This window comes from Sceloporus occidentalis, unplaced genomic scaffold (genome assembly GCF_023333645.1).
Source record: "Sceloporus occidentalis isolate IW3139 unplaced genomic scaffold, rSceOcc1.0.p SCAF_1, whole genome shotgun sequence".
Lineage (NCBI taxonomy): Eukaryota > Metazoa > Chordata > Lepidosauria > Squamata > Phrynosomatidae > Sceloporus > Sceloporus occidentalis.
In genome coordinates, this window is record NW_028316981.1 from 7,552,073 (window position 1) to 7,575,004 (window position 22,932).

Sequence of the window (22,932 nt, forward strand, 5' to 3'; positions counted from 1 at the left end):
ACAATCAATGCAAATGCTTCGGGACAATGGACTCCCTTCACCAGACAGAAGAACTACTGTTTTCTGTTCATGTACAGCTTCCAGAGAACCCACAGCGAAACTAATCCTGGGCTCCTGTCAACTCCATTGCCCCTGGCCCTCAAAGCACACCTTGGGTTTGCCAACTTGGAGCCCTAGGATAAACTATACCTATGGGCAAATGTGTGCCTGTTCCTTGTGAGTTTGGGTACATCACCAATATATTTTAAACAAAACACCATAAATGAACAATAATTAAGCATAAGTTTTTAAAATAACAGCAGAGTGGTTTATTGAATAAAAGGGTTCTTTAACACACCAACATAAAGGCTGGCTCACTACTAACTGACTCTTAACAAACAGCTTGTCTCTGGCTTCCCTGTGTGAATTGCTTGGGAGAGGCACATCTTCCAACAGAAACTCTTTCCATGCTCCAAGCATCTGACCAGCTTCTCCCTTGCGTCAGTTCATTGACAATGAGTGAGGCTCTTCTTTCTATTGAAGCTGTTTCCACATTCCGCACATTTAAACAGTTTTCCCCCTGTCTGAGTTGCCTAATGACAAGTAAGATTTGCCTTCTGACTAAATACCTTTTCACTCTATAAACAAATGGTTTTTACCCTGTGTGACTTGTGTGATGGACAAGTGAGGTTTACCTTCCTCTTGAAAGTATTTCCACACAACAAGCATTTAAATGGTTTCTCCGATGTGTGAGTTGCTTGAGAGGAATCAAGAATTCTCTTTTAACTGAATCTCTTTCCACATTCTAGAAACGTATATTGGCTTTATCAGCACTGCAGAAATAATCCGGTTTGACCCTACTTGACTGCCATGGCTCAATGGTAGCTTGGAGAGACATTTAGCCTGCTCTATCAGAGAAGTCTGGCATCACAACAAACCACAATTCCCAGAATTCCATAACAATGAATCACAGCCGTTAAAGCAATGTCAAACTGGATTAATTCTGTAGTGTGGATGAAGCCATCTTTCCTTCCTGTGTGGGATTCTTGATGGAGAAACCTGTCTTCTGACTGAAGGATTTGACTCACTCCAAGTCTTTACATGGTTTTTCTCCAGTATGAATTCTTTGATGACGAGTGAGATGTGTCTTCCAATTGAATTTCTTCCCACATTCTAAGCATTTAAATGGCTTCTCTCCTGTATGAATTCTTTGATGATAAGTGAGATCTATCTTGCGACTGTATTTCTTTCCACATTCGAGGCAGTTAAATGGCTTTTCTCCTGTATGACTTCTTTGATGAAGAGTGAGATCTCCCTTCTGACTGAATTTCTTTCCACATTCTAAGCATTTAAATGGCTTCTCTCCTGTATGAATTCTTTGATGACAAGTGAGATTTGTCTTCCGATTGAATTTCTTCCCACATTCTAAGCATTTAAATGGCTTCTCTCCTGTATGAATTCTTTGATGACGAGTGAGATCTCTCTTCTGATTGAATTTCTTTCCACATTCTAAGCATTTAAATAGCTTCTCTCCTGTATGAATTCTTTGATGACGAGTGAGATTTGTCTTCCAATTGAATTTCTTCCCACATTCTAAGCATTTAAATGGCTTCTCTCCTGTATGACTTCTTTGATGATAAGTGAGAGCTGTCTTCTGATTGAATTTCTTTCCACATTCTAAGCATTTAAATGGCTTTTCTTCAGTATGGATTTGTTTATGACAAGTAAGATTAATCTTTCTACTGAAACTTTTTCTATATTCCATGCATTTAAATTTAAATTGATTTTCTTTGGTGCAAGTGACTTTGTGAAGTGATATGCTAATCTTCCTATCTAAACATTCTTCAGAGCTTAAGCAGCTAAATGGTTTCACTCCTCTGTGGGGCCTTTTAAGTAATCTCCACCTGAAGCTCTTTCCACACTCCAAGAACTCACATTTTCTTTTTTGTGCGTGAATTCTTTCTACATGAACTCCCCTGTGAAAACTAAGAGTTTCTTTACAACTAGGGTTTCTCCAACATTCAAGAGAAGTCTGTTTACTCTTTTCCTCTCCTTTCTGCCTTATTTCCTGGATGGATGTTCCACAGAGATCTCCAGCCTGAGCAGCAGAAGCTTTATTCACCCTCCTCTGCCGAGTATTGATTTTGCTTCCCTTCTCTTTCTTTTGTTGATGTTGGGCTCTTTGCTGCAAAGACATCCTTCGTTGTTTTAAATTCTCTCTCTCTTGTCCATCACCACCTGGCAAAGAGAGAAACAATTTAGCCATAGGCCAAGAAAAAAATGGCACTGGACTCAAATATATTATTGATGACAAAATGTCCCAGTTGGAGCAAGGGATTTGAAGCAGGTGGGCTTCCAGTGTTTATCCTAAGAGATCATCAGCTGCACTCAACACATTTCAAAAGGGTTTAATAAAAGCTGGTTGCTATACTGATTTGACAACCTTAATATCTTATTAATGTTATTAATATTAACACTGTCTCTGGCAATACTTTAATAAATTCCTCCACTCACTCACATCTTCGGGATACATGCCCTCATTCTGCATCTTCAGATAATTCAATGGGAGGAGCTGGACTTGGCTAGCCAGAGAAAGCAAGGAGGTGAAAGGAGAGATTTCCTTACAGAGGCAAAGAAAATCTCCATCTTTGATCTCTGGCTTGCCTGTAAACAATCCCAGCAATTTCATATTTACTAGTAACTGAATGTAGCCACAGTGGAAATTAGTGGAGACAAAACAGATACCCTTGGAAGGTGGAGTCCCCACTCAAGAGATTTATGGCTAGCGGTAGATATCAGTTTCTTACAAGCCACTGTGAACTTGATAAAGTTAACAGGGAAAATGTTTGCACTCTCTTTTCCCCTCATTACATACATAGGCCTGTTACAGACAGCCAAAATAAAGCTGCTTCGAGTCACTTTGGAGGTATGGTATTTCAATGATACATGCGTCCTAAGAGTCCAAAGGCCGCACCAAAGCCACACTCCAGTCCTAAGGACTGGAGTGCAGCTTTGGTGAAGCTTCCAGACTCTTAGGATTCATGCATCATTGAAATGCCATACCTCCAAAGTGACTCGAAGCAGCTTTATTTTGGCTGTCTGTAACAGGCCATAGATAGGGATTTCCTGCATGGAAACACCTCTCTCAAAATACCATTTGATTTAGGTCACTCCCCCTTTGGGACTGTGATATATTTTGTATGTTTCTTTAAGTCTTACATCCTCTCTCTTCATTCACCTGTTCTGTGTTACTGTGTTCCTATAAATCATTATGTGATCTTGGGAGTTGTTTCGAAAGAGATTGACTATATGTGTGAGTATTCTGAAGCTCCAGCTTTTCAGAAGATACTGACTTTTGAATAAATGTATTTATCTGTTTGAGAAACTTGATGGAGCATTCTTCACATTACATGGTGTCGGAAGTATGGACTTTCTTCGACCTCCACCTCCCCTGATTTTGCAGGGTAATTTACAGGGACTAACACACGCTCTCTCAAGATTTTTTAACTGAATTACATGTTTTCTATGTTTCTCCTCTCTCTACTTTCCTTGGAAAGATGCTGCAATGACGATTTCTTTTAACTAGCTAGATTAGGATATAGCCTTTTGTGTAAATATAGATTAAAACCATTAGTAAACTTTCGCTTTAAATTACAAATTAGGTGTTTGGGATTTTTTGTGTCAGTCTCAGTTCTTAGGGAAGCATACTTAGACAAAGGTACATTTCTTCTACTATGCAGATATAAAGCTAGACTCTAATAGGCTTAGCTTTGATATTTCTGATATTTAAATAGTTTTGTTTCCTTACCAAAGGCTGAGGCCTTAGGAAACTTAAATTACCCCTACAAAACCCTCATTTGAAGAGGTACCAGAAAGATGCCCAGCCTGCTGAAATGAAAACTTGACAGGGTGAGAATATCTTGTCAGGGCTGAGAACTGGGGCCTCAGTCTTCTCTGTCTTAGGTTTCTGATAGAAGATGACTCAACTGGCAGAAATATAAACATTGGCTTACCTGGTGAGATGTTTGTTTTAAGCGATGGAGACGAAGGCGTCCTTAATGTGTGGGTTAGACCCTGTGGCTCACTCTAGGCCAGGCAGGAAGTAGACAAAACATTAGAGGCATGCCCACAGGATACGACTAACCCCCAAAGCAAGCTTCAGTTAATGTAACAGCCTAGAGAAGGAAGGTTGAGAAGAACTCTCAAAAACTAAGAAAACAAATTTTAGGGCATCCAAATGGCCCAATAACAAATGAACCATAAATGTCCAACGGGATGAGAGAACACTAATGGTTGACCTTAAACCTGGGTGCCAGGAGATCAAGACCAATCAGAGGGAGGGGAGGATGCTTTTGTCTCCATCGCTTAAAACGAGCATCTTACCAGGTAAGCCAATGTTCATTTTTCCAGCGATGGAGAGAAGGCATCCTTAATGTGTGGGATATGACATAGCTCCCAAAAATAAGGGTGGGTAGAAGGAGATGGAGTCAATGAGGTACTACAGCCAGCAGTACCCTCCTTCCAAATGCCGCCTCAGATGACTGGGAGGAGTCCAGGCGGTAATGTCGGACAAAGGTAGATGTCGAGGACCATGTAGCTGCCCAGCAGATCTCTTCTGGAGAGGCATTAGTAGCGAGTGCCGCAGAGGTCAAAGCACTGCGCATAGAATGTGCGTAAATAGTTCCAGGAAGAGGTTTTGTAGAATCTGTGTAACACATGGATATGCAGGACCTGATCCATCAGGAAAGAGTAGAAACGGACACCTTTTTTCCCATGGAAATTTTGTGGAATGAGACAAAAAGGCCGTCAGTCAAACAGAACCTTTTAGTTCTATTAATATAAATGTGGAGAGCCCTCCGAACATCCAGTGTATGCCAGGTCTTTTCCAAGTCTTTTTTGGGTTGAGGACAAAAAGAGGGTAGAATGGTGTCTTGGGCCCTGTGGAACGTAGAGTTTATCTTGGTTATAAAACGTTGGATCTAGTCTTAGCAACACAGTCTTCTCTGAACACACAGAGTTCTTTGTGTATGGACGGGGCGCCATGTTCTGAGACTCTCTTGGCTGAGGAGATGGCTGTGAGGAATAGAACTTTCCAGGTAAGGAATTTTATGTCTATGTCTTTTAGTGGTTCAAAGGGAGCTTTGGTAAGAGCCGAAAGCACCTTGTGGAGGTCCCAGTTAGGGTATCTAGGAACTGTGGGAGGTCGGATGAGAGTGGCTGGTCAAAGAACCCTTCTGACATAGTAGTTGTTGGAAAGTTTGTTAGCGTGTTTTTGAGGAAAGGCGGAAGTGATGGCAGAGACCTGTCTTTTGAGGGTATTGGGCTTAAGATCTTTATCCTTCTTGGAGGTAAGAAAGGAGAGAGCTCACAGAGGCCTTGAGTGGATTAAGTTTGTTTAGCTTACACCAGGGGTAGGAAACCTTTTTGAGCCAGGGGCCGGGTTGCTGGCCCTCAGACAACTGGGGGGCCGAAGCCAGGGGGTGGAGCTTCCACCCTCTGGGGCGGAGCTGCATGCCAGGGCGGAGCTTCCACTATCCAGGGGCGGAGCCACATGTCGGGGTGGAGTTTCCATCCTCCGGGAGCGGAGCCGCATAATAATAATATTTGCAAGAAGCTACTAGGCAATGCCATAACACAGGAAAAATGCATGCACACTGTCTCAACCCAGAAAAGAGCAAGCAAGTCCATGTGGGGGGATTTTGCAAAGAGAATACCAAAGGATAACAACAATAATACAGTGCGCCCGCGCCATACGCGGACTTGAGCATATGCGCTCAAGCCGCGGCGCGCGCGCGGGGCGGAAGGGACGGTGCGTCCCATTCAATTGAATGGGCGAGAGCACCTGTTGTGCCCCGCACGCACCCGCTCCACCGCGCCGCCGCACACGAGCCCCATTGTTTTCAATGGGGCTCGAGCATAGGCGGAATTCGCCTTATGCGGAGGGATCCCCCGCGTAAGGCGAGGACGGACTGTAATAGCAATATTTGCAAGAATGGAAGCGACTAGGCAAGGCCACAAAACAGCAAAAAATGCATGCCACTGTCTCAAACCACTTTCTTTCTCTCCCTTCCTCCCTCCCTCTCACTCCCACCCTCCCACCCTCTCTCTCTCTCTCTCCTCCCCTCCCTCTCCTCTCCCTCCCACCCTCCCACCCTTTCTCTCTCTCTCTCTCTCTCCTTCCCTCCCTCACTCTCTCTCCTCTCCCTCCCACTCTCTCTCTCTCTCTCCTCCCCTCCCTCCCTCTCTCCTCTCCCTCCCACCCTCTCTCTCTCTCTCCTCCCCTCCCTCCCACCTTCTCTCTCTCTCTGCCTCCTCCTCCTTCTCCCCGCCCCTCCATTTATAGGAGGGAGGTGGGCAGAGCCAGGAGGGAGGTGGGTGGCGCCTATTGGAAGGCCTGCTGCAGCAGCTGGAGCCCTGAAACGGGGCTCCAGCAGCCGCACTGGGCTTCTGGGAGGCCCGCTGCGGCTGCTGGAGCCCCGTTTCTGGGCTCCGGCTGCCGCAGCGGGCCTTCCAGAGGCCCGGTGTGGCTCCTGGAGCTCTGTTTCAGGGCTCCGGAGGCCGCAGCGGGCCTCCTAATGGGCGCTGCCATTTTGAAGGACAAAATGGCGGCCGAAGCGGCTGAAATCAGTGGCGATTTCGGTGGCAGGAGGGACCGGGGGCCGGCGGAAAGGCGCCCGCAGGCCGCATCAGGCCCGTGGGCCGGAGGTTGCCGACCCCTGGCTTACACCAACAGGCAAATTATCTATAAGTATATTCAGATCTTCGTTTGGTGGAAGGTTGTCTAGCATTGATGATTGTGTCTATCACCCTAGAAGTGAGTCCCCATTTTATCATATTTTGGCGTTCAGCCTCCAAGCGTGAAGGTTGAGCCAGGCCGGTCCTGGATGGTGAATCTGACCTTGGGATAGAAGGTCAGGGCGAAGCAGAAGCTTGAGAGACTCTAGAGCCATGGCCAGGATCTCTGAGAACCATGGTCTTCTTGGCCAGTATGGAGCTATTAATATTAGTGTCGAGCTTTCTTTTCTTGCCTTTTATAGCTTTCTTTTCTTGCCTTTTTTAGGCACTTGTTGATCATGGTCATTGGAGGAAAGACATATAGTGTCCCGTCGGGAGATGGGGCACGTTGAGCGTCCATTTGTTCCGCTCCTTGAGATAGGAACCGAGAGAAGAAGCGTGGCAGCCGATTGTTTATGGGTGACGCAAAGAGATCTACCAGGGGAGTTCTGAGCTTGTGTGGCACCATGTGAAAAACTAGAGGTTTTAGCTGTCATTCTGACTGGTCTATGTCTGCTGAGTCAGTTGGCTCTCGTATTTAGAGTCCCCTTGATGTGTTCTGATCTTATTGAGAGGAGATTTGTTTGTGACCACCTGATCAGAAGCTCTGTCTCGCTCATTAGAGACTTTGATCTCATGCCTCCTTGTCGATTTATGTGGGCTTTTGTTGACATGTTGTCTGTCCGAACCAACACCTGTTGTCCTTTGACCAGGGATGAGAATTGTAGAAGAGCCAGGCGCACCGCTCTGAGTTCTAGGAGATTTATGTTGTGGCTTTGTTCTTGGACGGACCATCTTCCCTATGTATAGGAATTGTTGAGTGTGGCTCCCCAGCCCCACAGACTGGTGTCTGTCGTCAGTTGTAGTTCTTGAGGAGGCCAGAGTGGTCGGCCTGTTTGGAGATTGGGAGAAGTCCACCAGAAGAAGGGATGTCTGACCCTGTGAGGGAGTATCAGTCGTTTGTTGATCTTTGACGATATGTGTTTTTGGTGTGGAAGGAGGAATCACTGGAGAGGCCTTGAGTGAAATCTGGCCCATGATGTGCAGTCTATGGTCGATTTCATTAAGCCTTGTAGTCTTGCCAGAAGCAAAAGGTTTGTCGAGTGAAAGCGGGACACGAGGTTGATGGTCTGAGGAAGTTTGTTCATTCTTTCTGGTGATAAGTATATCTTGCCGTGTAGGGTGTCGATGATCGCCCCGAGGTGGAGAATATGTTGGCAAGACTCTAGGTGGCTCTTCCCACGATTGACCAGAAAACCATGTCTTATTAACGAAGATAGTACTAGATGGACATCCTGTCTGCCTTGTTGGAGTGATGGTGAGCATATTAAGATGTTGTCCAAATAAGGATGGACGTGAATTCCTTGTAGCCTTCAATGAGCCACCAGCAATATCATGATCTTTGTAAAAACCTAAAGAACTGACGAGAGGCCAAATGGAAGGGCCTTGTATTGTAATGGTTGTTGTGGTAGGAGAACCTCAGAAAGCAATGGTGGAGAGGGTGAGCCGAAACATGAAGGTAGGCTTGAGTTAAATCCAGAGACAAGAAAAAGTCGTGTGGTCTGATGGCCTCTAGAATGGTCTTTAGTTTCCACACGGAAGCAACGTTTTCTGACAAATATGTTCACCCACTTTATGTCTAGTATGGCCCTCCATGAACTGTCCTTTTTTGGCACGATGAACAAAATAAAGTAGCAACCTTTGTATGTTTCTGAAGATGGAACTTGTTTTAACACTCCGATTTGTAGTAAGTGATCTATGGCTTGTAACATCAACCTGTGTTTCTTGTGGCGTTGAGACATCGGTGATGGAACAAAGTGATCATGAGGAGGTCTATCAAATAACCATGTCTCAGTGTGGTGAGTACCCATTTGTCTAAGTCGAGGCTTTCCAAATGTGGGCGAAGCGTAGAAGTCTGTCGCCCACTAGGTGTGGCGGCCAGTCATTCTCTGGGGGAATTTAGGTTCTGTTTGGAGGTTGATGGGCCCTGGTGTTGGTTGGAAGAGTTGTTAGGCCTTCCGAATCCTCAGGAGTGGTATTGTTGGCGGCCCTTTGGCTTTCAGTCAGACCACTGATTTTTGTTGGACCTAGGATCTCTAGGACGAAAGGAAGATTGTTTTTGTATGAGCAAAAGGAACCCTGTCCCTGGCGAAATGATCGCTTTTCGTCTCTTTTAGGTAGCGAAGGTAAGGCTTTTTTTTGTCCTTGGTTTCTATGAGGAGGGGTTCGAATGTGTCTCCAAATAGTTTTTCTCTGCTGAAAGGGGCCATGGTAAGGTTTTATTTGGACTTGGCATCAACCGTCCAAATTTTTTAGCCAACTCTATCTCCAAACTGGGATAGATGCTGCTTGAGCCCTGGCACTCAGCTGCATGATGTCAAGAGAAGCATCAGAAGAAAAAGTCAACATCTTGAGAAGTTTATTGATGCCCTGGTGTAATTTAATGTTGCTCTTAGGGACCTCTTGGATAAGGTCTCTAGCCCATGTAAAAAAGGCTCTGGAGAGAATAGAAACTGTAGATGCAGCCCTGATGGCTGTGGAAAGGCTTCAAATGATTTTCTTAAGGCCGAATCAGATCTTTTGTCTTCGTGGTTTTTTAGGGCATCGTCTCCGTCTTTGGAGTAGACTGAGGACGTGATCAGAGCCGCAACAGGAGCATCAACCATAGGAACTTGGAGCTTTGACATGACCGATTGTGGAAGGTTATAATTTTTTTTGAATGATTGAGGAGTTGGTCTGGCTGTGGCGGGCTTAGACCACTCTTCTCTAATAACCTTCATGAAATCTGAAGTAAAAGGGACCTCGATAGACAGAGGCCCAGGTTGTGGGAAGGAGTCACTCTTTCCCTGGAGGAGATCTGTGTCTTGAGTCTGAGGAATGTTAGCATTTATAGGCAACTCAAGAGTTTTTATTGCTTTGTTCAACAGGATTTGAAAATCTTCTTGGGGGAAAAGTCTGCTGGAGGAAGAAGGTGTAGGATCTTCTCCATCATCATTATCATCAGATAATTTCAAGGGTGAGTTCGCCCTCTTCACTGTGAGATAATTTGTTTGGAATGTCCTCTGCATCGTCCTCATCATAAGAAGAATGCAGAATAATGGAGGTTTGGGGTTTTTTTAGATTTGTGTTGTTGGCCAGTAGGTGGTGTTGGCCGCTTTGTTTTTGTCTTAGCAGCAGTTGAAGAGGAGCCCAGGAGACTTTTCGCACCTTTTTCATGAGGTTTAATAGCGGTTTTCCTGGGGGTGAATTTTCCCCTTTCAGAAGGAGGGATGGAATCCAGGGAAGAGGGGGAGACTGGGGTGGAGGAGAAGGAAGACTTTGTCCTTTTTGGGACTCCCTGAGCTGAGGCAGGGGTGCGCTGAGCTGGGAGTTAAGACACGAAGGTTTTCCCTGGTGGTCTGGAATGGCGCCCATCATACCAAGGGAGAGGGTAAGGGCTGCAGGGGTAGGCTGCTGGCCCGACAAAGCCGTTGCTTGGAAGGAGATAAGGGAAGCAATTAGGGAGGAGAGCTCCGGCGGCAATGTTTGCAGCAGGGGGGGGCAGTTGGGCGGGGTGGTACGCCTTGCTCTGAGTTCTCCGATGCGGCGGGGCCCCTGTAGGTTCGGAAACGAGGGTTCTCCCTCCTCTGACCTGGCCCTGATGTTCCTAGCCGCAGGCTCCTGGTCCTCATCGGGGCTGAGGGAGTGTCGGGGTTGCTCCCTAGACAAGCTCAGGGATTCACAGGACATGACATCGTTGTTGGTCCCCCGGCAGTCCAAAGAGACAGGAGAGAGGACAGATAGGAGGCAGAGGAAAAAGGAGCAGGACAGAATAAAGGTTTTTTTTAAGAAGTAAAGGAGAAAAAGCAGCAGAGCTGATCTGAAGCGTCTGACCAGAGCAGAGGCAGGAATGAAACTGAACCTTGCTTTGGGGGTTAATCCTATCCTGTGGACACAACTCTAAAGTTTTGTCTACTTCCTGCCTGACCTAGAGTGAGCCACAGGGTCTAACCCACACATTAAGGATCCCTTCTCTCCATTGCTGGAAAAACAGCAAGAAGGCAGGAAGAGGCTACAAAGGTTCCTATAAAGTAAGTGGATCAGCCAGGAAAAAGAAGTAGCCTTACCAAGAGAGGCCACAAGTTCCATGTTTTCCTCCATGACTTCCCTGTGCAGGTCTCTTTGATCCAGATCTAATAGGGACCACTCCTCCTTGCTGAATCGAATGGCCACCTCCTCAAAAGTCACCTGGGAGAAGAAACAAGATACCAAAAACCCAATTAACCCCACTCAGAACAGAAAACTCGACAGCTTGGGATTTTCTCAGTATAGTTTAGTTTAAAATGTCATGGCAAGAAAGTCTGATGGAAGGAAAGAAGAAGAGAGTAAATATGTCAGGGCCAGGAAGAAGAAGGGCCAGGATCACCCCACCTGCCCTCTCCAGAGATCCTGCCCCTTACCTGATCTAGGCTCTCAGAAACTATTTCCAGAATGTCAGAATGAAGAGCTGAGTCAGTACATCTTGGCTCTGGCAGTCTTCTATCTCCTGGGAGGAAGACAAAAATTATTATTATTATTATTATTATTATTATTATTAACCTTTATTTATAAAGCGCTATAAATTTAAATCAATCTTCTATACCATTCAGGCAAAAGTAAACTTTCTGTACCATTTCCAAAATTATTGACCTGTTGTCCTTCCAAATTCCAAAGGCAAGCAATTGATAGTCTTTGCTGAATAACCATGAATATAAATCTCCAGGACGAGATGAACTACATCCAAGGGTATTAAAAGAACTGGCAAAAGTAATATTGGAGCCATTGGCAATAATCTTTGAGAACTCCTGGAGAACAGGAGAAGTGCCAGCAGACTGGAGGAGGGCAAACATTGTCCCCATCTTCAAAAAGGGGAAAAGAGAGGATCCAAACAATTATCGACCAGTTAGTCTGACATCAATACCAGGAAAATTCTAGAACAGATCATTAAAAAGAGATTCTGTGAACATCTAGAAGGCAATTCCATAATCACAAAAAGTCAACATAGGTTTCAGAGAAAGAATTCATGCCAGACAAATCTAAAGTCTTTCTTTGATAAAATTACTAGCTTAATAGATGAAGGGAATGCTGTGGATATCGTATATCTTGATTTCAGTAAGGCTTTTGACAAGGTTCCCCATGACATTCTTGTAAACAAGCTTATAAAAAGTGGGATACACAAGGCAACTGTTACATGGATTTGTAATGGGTTCACTGACTGAACGCAAAGGGTGCTCAACCATGGCTCCTTTTCAGCCTGGAGAGAAGTGACCAGTGGGGTCCCACAGGGCTCTGTCCTGGGCCCAGTCCTATTCAACATCTTTATCAACGACTTGGATGACAGAATTGGGAGCATTCTTATCAAATTTGCAGATGACACCAAATTACGAGGAGTAGCTAACACTCCAGAGGACAGGATCAACATTCAAGATGACCTGAATAAACTAGAAAGTTGGGCCACAGCTAACAAAATGAACTTCAACAGGGAGAAATGCAAGGTACTGCACTTAGGGTGGAAAAATAAAATGCACAGATATAGGATGGCTGAACGAGACTACGTGTGAAAGGGATCTGGGAGTCCAAGTAGACCACAAGCTGAACATGAGTCAACAGTGTGATGCAGCAGCTAAAAAGGCCAATGCAATTTTAGGCTGCATCAGTAAAAGTGTCATATCTAGATCAAGGGAAGTAATAGTGCCACTCTATTCTGCTTTGGTCAGGCCCCACCTGGAATACTGTGTCCAGTTCTGGGCACCACAATTCAAAAAGGATGTTGAAAAACTGGAACGTGTCCAAAGGAGGGCAAGTAAAATGGTGAAAGGTCTAGAAACCACGTCGTATGAGGAACGACTTAAGGAGCTGGGGATGTTTAGCCTGGAGAAGAGAAGGTTAAGAGGTGATATGATAGCCCTGTTTAAATACTTGAAGGGATGCCATACTGAGGAGTGAGCTGACCGGAACAATGGATGCAAGCTACAAGAAAAGAGATTCCACCTCAACATTAGGAAGAACTTCCTGACAGTAAGGGCTGTCCAACAGTGGAACACACTCCCTCGGAGTGTAGTGGAGTCTCCTTCCTTGGAGGTCTTTAAACAGAGGCTAGATGGCCATCTGTCGGGGATGATTTGATTTGGATTTCCTGCATGGCAGGGGGTTGAACTAGATGGCCCTTGCGGTCTCTTCCAACTCTATGACTCTATGATTCATGAAGCTGGTTTGTTGTTATGTATCTTCGTTTCCAAGTTATAGAGACTCCGAGGGTAACCACCCACACGTTTCTCTTGGCAGGTTTTTTAGAGAGGGCTTATTATTGCCATCCTCTGAGACTGAGAGACTGTGGCTTGCCTGAAGTCACCCAGTGGTTTTCATAGATCAGTGGGGATTTGAACCCTGGTCTCCAGAAGCACAGTCCAACATTCAAACTAATATGATACTCTGGATCTCATGAGACTGGTAGCGACAAGCAAAAAAGCATAGAAGACCTAAGAAAAATATTTGTCTACTCATACCTGATTGAAATGAAAATATGTATATCCCATTCTGCAGAGAAACGAAGAAAGCTGGCAAACTACTCTGAGCCACAGAGCCCTCTTGGGTCTGTGCTGACAAGAGTTCACTCTAGGATTCTCCGAACTATGCACTTATTCCTTCTGGGGGAATTTAAGTAGTGCATGTTGGAATCCGTGGATAAAAAATCCATAGATAAAAAAATTGTGGAAATGCAGGGCTGACTGTATTTTCATGATCTGAACTGCCTCTCTTCTCCCTCCCTTTGTAGCATTTAAGAAGAAGCAGCTGCAGCCCCTTCTATGGTTGGCAGCTGCTATGAGAGGAGGGTTTGGGATAGAGCACAAGGGCAAGAGAGAGCCAGTGTGGTATAGTGGTTAGAGTGTTGGATAATGACCAGAGTTTGAACCCCTGCAATGACAACCCATTGGGTAACCTTGGGCAAATCACACTCTGTTAGCCTGAAAGGAAGACAAAGGGACTCCCCACTGAACAAATCCTGCCAAGAAAGCCCCATAACAGAGTTGTCTTAGGGCTGCTATAAATTAGAAACAACTTGAAGGCTCACAAGAATAAGTGTCAGAGAATAGTTTCATGTATGTATGTCACCAACAGAATGCCACCAGTCATATCTAAAGGATGGCTGGCGACTAAAGAAGGTTTCAGATGGACCTGATCCCACACACTCAAAACATCACTAAGGACTCACTGGCACTTTTTCTGTGACTGAATGGGAAAGTCAGGAGACGTCTATTCTGGCTCTGACAGTGGGTCATATATTCCAGGCTCTTCCCCAGACAGGAACTGCAGAGACCAAGAATACCAACTCCAGATTCAGCCCTTCTTCCAATCCCTTGTACTTGTCTTTTGAAAAGATATACACTCATTGCGTATAACACAACAATAGAATGGCTCTCTCACTGTACTGGCTTTAAAAGGAAATAAATGACTCAATTCTTGAAGCAAGGCACTTGCAAAAGATAAGCATCTCCACTATATCGAGGCTCAAGAGAAGATAATTGCAGTCTCTCTACTATTGAGAAGAAGAGACCATAGTGAAGAATACCCTCCTTCATCCTTACCCAATGAGATGGCATTTCCTGAGCCCTCCTGTAGGATCCGACTGGACTGTGCTCTCTGTCTGGAGTCTAAGGACAACTTCTCTGCCTCCAGGATTTCAGTGGCCTTTTCTCCCAACAAGTCCTGAGACAAAACAGCATTAAGAATTTTAAAGGAAAGGATTAGAAAAGAAAGAGTGCTGGAAGGGAGAAGGATCATCCTTCTATTGATAATTTCCAGAAACCATTGGCCAGTGAATCAGAAGGAGGGTGTTTTTTTACAATATTTTAAAAGTACAATCATAAAAGCAGTGTTGGAAGAGATCTCAAGGGCCATCCAGTCCAAACCCCAGCCATGCAGGAATTCACGATCAAACCACTCCCAACAGGTGGCCATCCAGCTTCTGTTTAAAAATGTCCAAACAGTTAGGCCCGTTACAGACCACCCAAAAGGGGCAGTCTTGGGCTGCTGCCGGTTGCAGCGCGGGGAAGCCGCTGCAGCCAAACCGTGCGACTCCCCCGCGCTGTAAAAAAGGAGCGTGCAAATCGCGCTCCTTCCGGCAACCCAGAAGAGACGCCACAAATGCCAAAGTGCGCATTTGCGACGTCTCTTCCGGGTTTGGACATCCGGACGCACAGCGTCCGTTACGTCAAGATGGCCACGCCCATCTGTATAGGGCGCCGCCATCTTGACGTACGGAATACGCGCGAGGGGCAAGGCGCGTCCGGAAGTGCCACCCCTTGCGCATATTCACGGCGCAACGACAGCGCCGCTTAGGCCCGTCTATAACGCGCCTTAGACTCCGCCACACACTGAAGGAATGGGTTCCAACTTGTTTCTATCTGCTCTTACTCTCAGAAGGTTCTCCCTAATGTTGAGGTGGAATCTCTTTTCCTGTAGATTGAATCCGTTTCTCTGGGTCTTGTCCTCTGAAGAAGCAGGAAATAAACCTGCTCCATACTCTGTATGACGTGGTCGCTGCTACATTACCCTTCCGAACTGGGGGAGAATTGAATTGAAGGAAGTCACGTGATGCAGATTAAGGGAAAGCGGAGTGAGTGCAAATTGTAGTTCCACACCGGTGCATACAATTTGAATTGGGACCCTTGCGCATGCCCAGTGGGGCCCTGAAGGCATCCTGAACCTTTGCACTTCCGGGGGCAATAAGGAAGCTTGCCTCCACTTTCATGTGAATGTTAGCCTCACGTCAATGACAGCTGCCCCTATTTTCTTTCTCCCTTCTAGTTTTCCTTCCCTGGCAGCGAAATTCAATGTCAGAGCCCCATCCTCCTGTCATTCAGTTGCCTTCTCTTAGGTTGCATCCACACTGGGGGAGATAATCCAGTTTAACTCCAGTTTAACTGTCCTGGCTCAATGCTATGGAATTCTGGGAGTTCTCTCCTTCCCTTTATAGCAGTTGCCTTCTCTTATCATAATCGGGGCAAATCCAGGGAGGTATAGAGGTCAGAACATTCCCTCCCCTTCACCCAAGAGTGAGAAGGAGGAGGAGGAGGAGGAGAGGAAAGAGCCGAAGGAGGAATGCAAAAAAGGGAATTCTGACAGGAGGCAAAAAGGGGGTGATTGACGGGTCAATTCAGGTCAGGGCAGGGCAGCACAGCAAAGTAAGGCTCTGGTCTCCAGCTGGGACCTTTCCCTTTGGTTTTTAATTTTTTACAATTATTTTTCGCATATGTTGCAATCCAAAGGAATGTTGCAATCTGAATGTTAAAAATGTTTCTCTGTCCAATTTGGCCGATTGTCAAATTGATACAGTTTTTGCTATTGTCTCTAAGGAAATTGGGGGGGAGCCTAGGGAAAGAAAAAAATGCATCCTTTTCTGGCATTCCAAGGTGAGGAATTATTATTATTATTACTATTATTACCTGTGTATGAGGCATTCTGGGGTGGCAAGGGAATGGGATACAGGGTACAGAGATGGCACTAGCTTGCATTTTGGGATTGAACATGCGGCCAAGAGCAGATCATAACCTGCACTGACCCAAATGACCACAACACAACCACACACACACACCAGAGATTTTTAATCTGATGACAGAATCTGCACATTCTGGCGTCTGGCTCTAAAGAAGGGGGAAGCAGACTTCTGATGCCCAATGAGTGCTGCAAACGTCACCTCCTGGAACTTAGAGCCTTTATTATTGTTGTTGTTGTTGTTGTTATTATTATTATTAGTATTATATACCTGCACTGCATTTCCTTTTTATTCCCAGTTGATTCCATGGGTCTACTTTAGTTGGAACTGACAGGTCACTCTCTTAGCCTCAGTGACCTGTCAAAAGGAGGAAAAGGGTCAGTTTAGGTCAGACCAAAGGCAGGGCATGAACAGAGCTCCCATCAGGCACCTTCTCCCCCCTTTGTGTGTGTGTGTGTGTGAAATAGATGAGAATGACAGGATGATAGATGTAGATATAGATGTGGCTGAAATGTGTGTGTGAGAGAGAGAGAGAGAGAGAGAGAGAGGGAGGGAGAAAGCGCTCCCATAGTTGCAGTGGGGAAGGAGAGGGAAGAAGAGAGAGAGCCCTGATGGAGCCATGATCACTTCCCAGCCCCGGCGGAAGCAAATGGGGCAAATTGCAGTAGGGCATCATGGGAGATTTACAACCCGGGGGTCTTTGCAATGGTGGTCAGGAGAACAAGCAAACTGGGATTCCACACCAGACCAATTCACAGTGTGATCCTACAGAGCCCCAATGTGATTCCCGTCAATCCCCTTATTTAGCGAACTGGCCAAAACGCGCCAAAATGAGGAGCCAGTTCAGAAGTCCCTGGGAAGCCCCGCAGATGGGGCTCCCATTGAAATCAACAAGGTATGGAAATACATTCTGGGTAACACGTCAATGCAAACTGCCCAATCCGCAGAAGCCCCAGATCTGGGCTACAGACACCCTGTCTGATAAACGCCTTTGTTTTCTGTTCTGCCAGATTCTCTCACAGGCAAAAGTCTGGCCAAATTGCTGACAAATAGCAAACCCTACGAAGAAACCAAGACATTCTGTCAAGCATCCATTATGGGCACTCTTTTAAGGTAGTGATTTACTTAAAAATCAAATCTAAGCTTGAAAGTAGCTTATTTTTCTGAGCAGAAGCTAGCAGCTATGACTGAAAGACATAGCCATGTTGGTCTGTAAAATTGTATCTTAAGAGAGAGCTTGTAGCACATTTGAGATTAACCAAAAGAAAGAAGTTGGCAGCATGAGCTTTCCCAGACTTCAGTCTACTTCCTCAAATGCACTTGGACTTCTATTTAGGAAAGCTCATGCTGCCAACCTTTCTTTCACTCTGTCTCAAAGGTGCCACAAGATCTCTCTATCTACTGATTCCACAGACTAACATGGCTATATCTTTGAATGTTTCTCTCAATGAGTCTCAAAGATGCAACAAGATCTCTCTACATACTGATTCTTCAGACTAACATGGCTATATCATTGAATTCTATATTGCATATATTATATATTGTATCTATATACACTTGTCCCTCCACATTTACTGGGGTTAGGAGTCACAGGACCCCCATGGATGCGGGAAATCCGCAAATAACAAAAACACTATGTTTTTACCTGAGAGAAGACCTCTCTGGGAATCTCTAGCTCCTCCAGAGCAACTCTGGGGTCAACATCTGCCAGACACTGACCATAAAATTGTGCTGGAGGAGCTACAAAGGCCTAGCGGATTATTCTCTCTAGAGGGTCATTTCCACTAAGAAATACAGCTAATTGCTGAGTGAATTATATGACTATCATCCCCATTTGAAACTGGTTCAGATCCTGGTGCGATCAATAGCAAATGCAATAAAGTGAGGCACCTCTTACAAACTACTCTGCTTTTTCCAGAGAGTAGTTTGAAAGAGGTTCTTTTCAGAAGAATCGATTCTGAAGTGAGTTAAAAAAGTGGGAACGACAGATCATAATAGAGTCCTTCTGAAGGGAGGGGCAAAAGGCAGAGGGGTGTTTACCAAGCCTCCTCCGTTTTGGACAGGTCCACCATTCCCCCACCTGTCAGTGCTGCCTTTGCGCTTGTAGACCCACTGATGGGTGCATGGTTTTTTTAAAAAATAAAATTCATATAGAAAATTCAATTCATTGATGCTGCGACTACTTGCAAGGCAAGTAGTTTCAAAACCAATACACTGAATTTATGCTGAATTTATTTGACCCTCCCATGCCATGCTTGGATGGGGCGATCCAAAGATGGCAAGGGTCTGGAGGGGATCCCTGGAGGTCTTCCTGCCCTCTGTCATGCTTAGATGGGGTGATCCAAGCATGGCAGGGGTCTGTGCCTGAGTGTGTGTTGAGTGTCTGTGTGTCCTGAGGAAGGGGGTCTGTTCCTCGCCGCCTCCCTCCTTCACTCGCTCATATCTTTCTACTAGCATTTGCATGCTTCCAAACATCTAAGTTGAGAGCTAGACAGGAGCTCACCCCACCATGTGGCTATCAGGCTTCAAACTGCCACTGTTCTGAGTGGTCTCATCTCAGTACACACACAGACACACACACACACACACACACACACACACACACAAGAATTGTATAATTATACAAATAAATATTATAATTAAATTGTATTAACTTACAGTACACACACGCACACACACACACACACACACACACATACAGTGCACCCTTGCTTTACGCGGGGGATCTGTTACAGACTCCCTGTGTAAAACAATTTATGCCTATGCTCGAGCCCCATTTAAGTGAATGGGGCTCGTGCATGCGGTGGTGTGGTGGCGCACGCACGCCATGGGCATGCACCCCATTAGTCCCAATTCAAAGATTTTCCTTTTTTTAATAAGGGACACTATTTTGCTATGTCATTATATTTAATGGGACTTGAGCATACAAGGATTTTGTTATCTACGGGGGATCTTGGAACTAAACCCCAGCGTATAACAAGGGTCTACTGTATGTGTGTGTGTATTCAATAGAATAATATAATTATACAAGTAAATATAATTATATAATTCTATTGTATATCTTACATATATACAAATAAATGTGATTATAATTGAATTGTATAAATTATATATATATATATACACACACACATATATATACACATATGAATATATATATATACAGTGGATCCTCCCTATACGCGGGTTTGCCATACGCGTATTTGAGCATACGCGCATGGTAAACCCGGAAGTTGTTCCTCTCCTCCCCTCCTCTTTCCCCTCCCTCCCTCCCTCCCTCCCTCCCTACCTACCTAAACTAACCTACCTTCCCTCCCTCCCTCCCTCCCTCCCTCCTTACCTGTGTCGCCGCGCCGCTGCTGTCGCCGCCGCCGCTGAAAATGGCCCGGATGCAGCCTGGAGGTCTCTTGGCCTCCAGAAGCAGCACCCAGCCGTTTTGTGGCGGCGGAGGCCGAGGCCGCGAGGGAGAAGAGGCTTGGCCTCGTCCTCGCGGCCTCGGTCTCCGCCACCGCAAAAAGGCCGGCTGCTGCTTCTGGAGGCCAAGGGGCCTACAAGCTGCAGCCGGCTCTTTAAGAGAGGCGACGACCAGGGAGGAGGAGGCCAGGCCCCGTTCTCCCTGGTCGCCGCCGCTCAGGAAGAGCCGGCTGCAGCCTGGAGGACAAGGGGCCCTTGTCCTCCAAGCTGCAGCCGGCTCTTCCGCAGCGGTGGCGACCAGGAGGACAAGGCCAGGCCCCTTTCTCCTGGTCTCCGCCGCCGAAGGAGAGCCGGCTGGGCCTGGAGGCCTCTTATCCTCGAGGCTGCAGCCGGCTCTTCCTGAGCGGCGGCGACCAGGGAGAACGGGGCCTGACCTCCTCCTCCCTGGTCGCCGCCTCTCTTAAAGAGCCGGCTGCAGCTTGGAGGACAAGGGCCACTTGTCCTCCAGGCTGCAGCCGGCTCTTCCTGAGCGGCGGCGACCAGGGAGAACGGGGCCTCGCCTCCTCCTCCCTGGTCGTCGCCTCTCTTAAAGAGCCGGCTGCAGCTTGGAGGACAAGGGCCACTTGTCCTCCAGGCTGCAGCCGGCTCTTCCTGAGCGGCGGCGACCAGGGAGAACGGGGCCTGACCTCCTCCTCCCTGGTCGCCGCCTCTCTTAAAGAGCCGACTGCAGCTTGGAGGACAAGGGCCACTTGTCCTCCAGGCTGCAGCCGGCTCTTCCTGAGCGGCGGCGACCAGGGAGAACGGGGCCTGGCCTCCTCCTCCCTGGTCGTCGCCTCTCTTAAAGAGCCGGCTGCAGCTTGTAGGCCCCTTGGCCTCCAGAAGCAGCAGCCGGCCTTTTTGCGGTGGCGGAGACCGAGGCCGCGAGGACAAGGCCAAGCCTCTTCTCCCTCGCGGCCTCGGCCTCCGCCGCCACAAAACGGCTGGGTGCTGCTTCTGGAGGCCAAGAGACCTCCAGGCTGCATCCGGGCCATTTTCAGCGGCGGCGGCGACAGCAGCGGCGCGGCGACACAGGTAAGGAGGGAGGGAGGGAGGGAGGGAAGGTAGGTTAGTTTAGGTAGGTAGGTAGGGAGGGAGGGAGGGAGGGAGGTTAGGAAGGAGGGGAAAGAGGAAGGGGACTTTTCTGTCCAATGGCAGTGCACGTGCACGTGCGCCGCCATTGGACAGAATACTGCTTTGAGCATACGCGGATTTTGGTATACGCGGGGGGGTCCGGAACGGATCCCCCGCGTATATAGCGAGGATCCACTGTATACACACAATAGAATTATATAATTATAAAAATAAATTATATATATATAGGTACACAGACATATATATACAATAGAATTGTATAATTATATATTTCTATTGTATAAATTACATGTTATATACAAATAAATATGATTATAATTAAATTGTATAAACCATACATATGTACACATATGCACACACTTATTATCTCTTTCTCTCTCTCTCTCTCTCTCTCTATATATATATATATATATATATACACACACATATGTGTATAGACAGAATAGAATTGTATAATTATATACAAATAAATATAATTGTATACAATATATATATATTATAAAAACATATATTATTATAATAAAATTGTAATAAATGTATAAATTATACACAAACACACACACATATATATACGTATGTACACAGGCATAAAAACACAATAGAATTTTTTTATAAATATACACACACACACACAAATAAATGTAATTATATTGTGTATATTACATATTATATACAAATATATACTATTATAATAAAATTGTAATAAATAATTGCATATGTATACACACACACACACACATATATACACACACAATAGAACTGTATATATACAAAAGAATATAATTATATTGTATATATTACATATTATAAAGAAATATATATTATTATAATAGAATAAAATATATAATCGTATATAATAAAATTGTAATAATTTCCCCCCCTCTCCATTGGACGCCCCCTTGTAGTGGGGGAGAGGTTTGCGCACCCTAATGATGTTGTGAGCTATGCTGGCGGTGGTATAATAGCCACCGGCAGGGCCTCCCATGCCAGACAGGTCACAACCGAAGGGTCTGACCAAGAGCGCCAAAGGGCAGGATGGGCTCTCTAGCCTTATGGAGAAGGAAAACTCTAATCCCAAACCCGGGCAGATGGTGCTCGTCTAACCCTGTAAGGTTAACCATCTAAGAGAAGGAAACTCCAACCAAACCTACGACCCGAGGACCTCGCTGCCACTGTCCATGCTTGTCAAGGCCTCAGCAGACGAACCTCTGGTTTAAAGGGTGAGGCCAGTTCTGTGCACGCTGCGCTCCACCAGAAAAATCCATTGCTCAGGCTCAAAGGATACATCCAATCTCCGAAAAAGCCCTGTAGCGATAGGCAAGGGACGAAACGGCAGGTGTAAAGATGCACTGGAAGCCGCAGACCCAACCCTGCATGCAGGCAGTTCAGGACTTTGGTTGCTCGAGACTGACTGGGGATGACAGTCTTGTTCGGCAGCATCCTGAATTACCAAGCAGCCTTTTTTAAGGAGAGCACTGCTTGCTCCATATGGAGAGGGGCCTAGAAAAGGTGGCCTAAAGAAAGCTCATTCCCAACAACCCGGGCATCTTCTGATGCGGTCAAACAAAGACAAAGAGACAAAGGCACACACCAGCCTCCAAAGGTGCAAACAGACTAATGCTTGCATGCTGGAACATCAGAACCATGCAAGATTCTGCAGATAGTGGACGTCCTGAGCGTCGCTCTGTCCTAATAGCCCATGAACTGTCACGACTTAACATCGACATCGCTGCTCTTAGTGAAGTTCCTCTCCTTAAAGAATACAGTGCTGGCTACACACTCTACTGGTCTGGCAAACCCAAAACTGAAAAACATCTTTCAGGTGTTGGCTTTATGATCAAAAACTCCATTGCCTCCAAACTCGAAACCATGCCAACAGGACACTCTGATCGCATTATCTCCTTATGCCTCCCACATGTTGTTCTCTTCAGTATATATGCCCCAACTATGCAAGCTGACCCTGCGGCGAAAGACAAATTCTACTCAGACCTATGCCACCTTATACAGAAAGTCCCTGCAGAAGACAAAATCATTATCCTTGGTGACTTCAATGCCAGAGTAGGAAAGAACTTCGAAGCCTGGAAAGATGTTTTAGGCAAGCATGGTGTTGGAAACTGTAA

At 46.0% G+C, this 22,932-nt stretch overlaps 1 protein-coding gene across 1 annotated transcript in view; it reads right to left on the reverse strand.

The window, feature by feature from the left end:
• Positions 1–311: 311 nt before the first annotated feature.
• The window catches only part of LOC149320567 (uncharacterized), a 30,141-nt gene continuing 7,520 nt past the window's right edge, over positions 312–22,932 (reverse strand). The window contains exons 2-5 of the mRNA XM_089504859.1: positions 14,358–14,478; positions 11,193–11,278; positions 10,860–10,980; positions 312–2,217 (exon numbers count right to left, since the gene is read on the reverse strand). Of these exons, the coding sequence (XP_089360985.1) occupies positions 1,064–2,217; positions 10,860–10,980; positions 11,193–11,278; positions 14,358–14,478 (1,482 nt within the window). The 3' untranslated portion in view covers positions 312–1,063. The remainder of the gene's footprint in view (positions 2,218–10,859; positions 10,981–11,192; positions 11,279–14,357; positions 14,479–22,932) is intronic.